Source organism: Anopheles bellator, unplaced genomic scaffold, assembly GCF_943735745.2.
Source record: "Anopheles bellator unplaced genomic scaffold, idAnoBellAS_SP24_06.2 scaffold02428_ctg1, whole genome shotgun sequence".
Taxonomy (NCBI): Eukaryota; Metazoa; Arthropoda; class Insecta; order Diptera; family Culicidae; genus Anopheles; species Anopheles bellator.
The window spans coordinates 1-844 of record NW_026686550.1 but is presented as its reverse complement, the minus strand read 5'-3'; the positions used below and the strand labels follow the sequence as shown (position 1 = coordinate 844).

The 844-nt window shown below is 41.5% G+C and overlaps 1 protein-coding gene across 1 annotated transcript; it reads right to left on the bottom strand.

The window, feature by feature from the left end:
• Positions 1-289: 289 nt before the first annotated feature.
• Positions 290-832, bottom strand: LOC131214775 (fatty acid hydroxylase domain-containing protein 2-like; the record flags this gene model as incomplete). Its single annotated transcript, XM_058209107.1, has 2 exons — positions 290-431; positions 522-832. Coding segments are annotated over 2 exons (453 nt in total), but the record flags the coding sequence as incomplete, so codon positions are not given.
• Between the last annotated feature and the right edge of the window lie 12 nt (positions 833-844).

Genomic DNA, 844 nt, shown 5'->3' with positions numbered 1-844 from the left:
ATCAGACTGTAAGCTTCAGTGATTTTACACCTGCCGTACACGGTTCGTTCCATAGTTTAAAATTCAATTCATTAAATCGTTTCACACATCGAAGATCAAAGAGAGATTTCGTGCCTTTGATATGTTAGAAAACACGTGAAATCAGTCCCCAACCACCATTTTCGGATTACTGAGCAATGCTCAGATTCTTCAATTTTAGTTTGTGTCGTATTTGCGAATATCAGAATGGATTTTTTTGTTGAAATTTTCTTTTAGTTTAGTTTTGCTGCGTTTTGTTTCCGATTTAAACTTATTTCTCTGGCACAAGTTCCCTGGCGGATTTGAAGCCAAAAATACGACGGTGTCTTTGATATTCCTTCTTTTTCCGAAACTCGGCATTGGTACCGTGAAGACGATCCAACAGCCCAAAGTTACCATAACACTGATTGAAACTGGAAATGCAAGAAACACAAATTTAAAAATAAATCACTTTCGGTACTCAATTTCAATTTACAGACTTTTTTTACTTTCCACCGACTTACTTTAGATGATGGTAATCGTGTGCTTCGGAGCTACCCAAGAATGGGAGATGGTAACCGGTGTGATCTCCTAGGTTGTCCCAAACGACGATCGTTAGCCAAATGGTCGTTGTGAAAAGGCAACAGTGCATAATAGCCGGCCCAAGGTACAGGGGTAGCATAGAGCTGATTGCGAACTCAAACGGAGAAACGTACATGCCCGTCAACGCCACCGGTGCTCGCCATTCGTGGTGCAGTTTGTGGAATCGCTGATAAAAGTGGCGACTGTGGAACATCCTGTGTATGTAATATAACGCGGCGTCCCATACCAGAAGGCAAATGGTAAT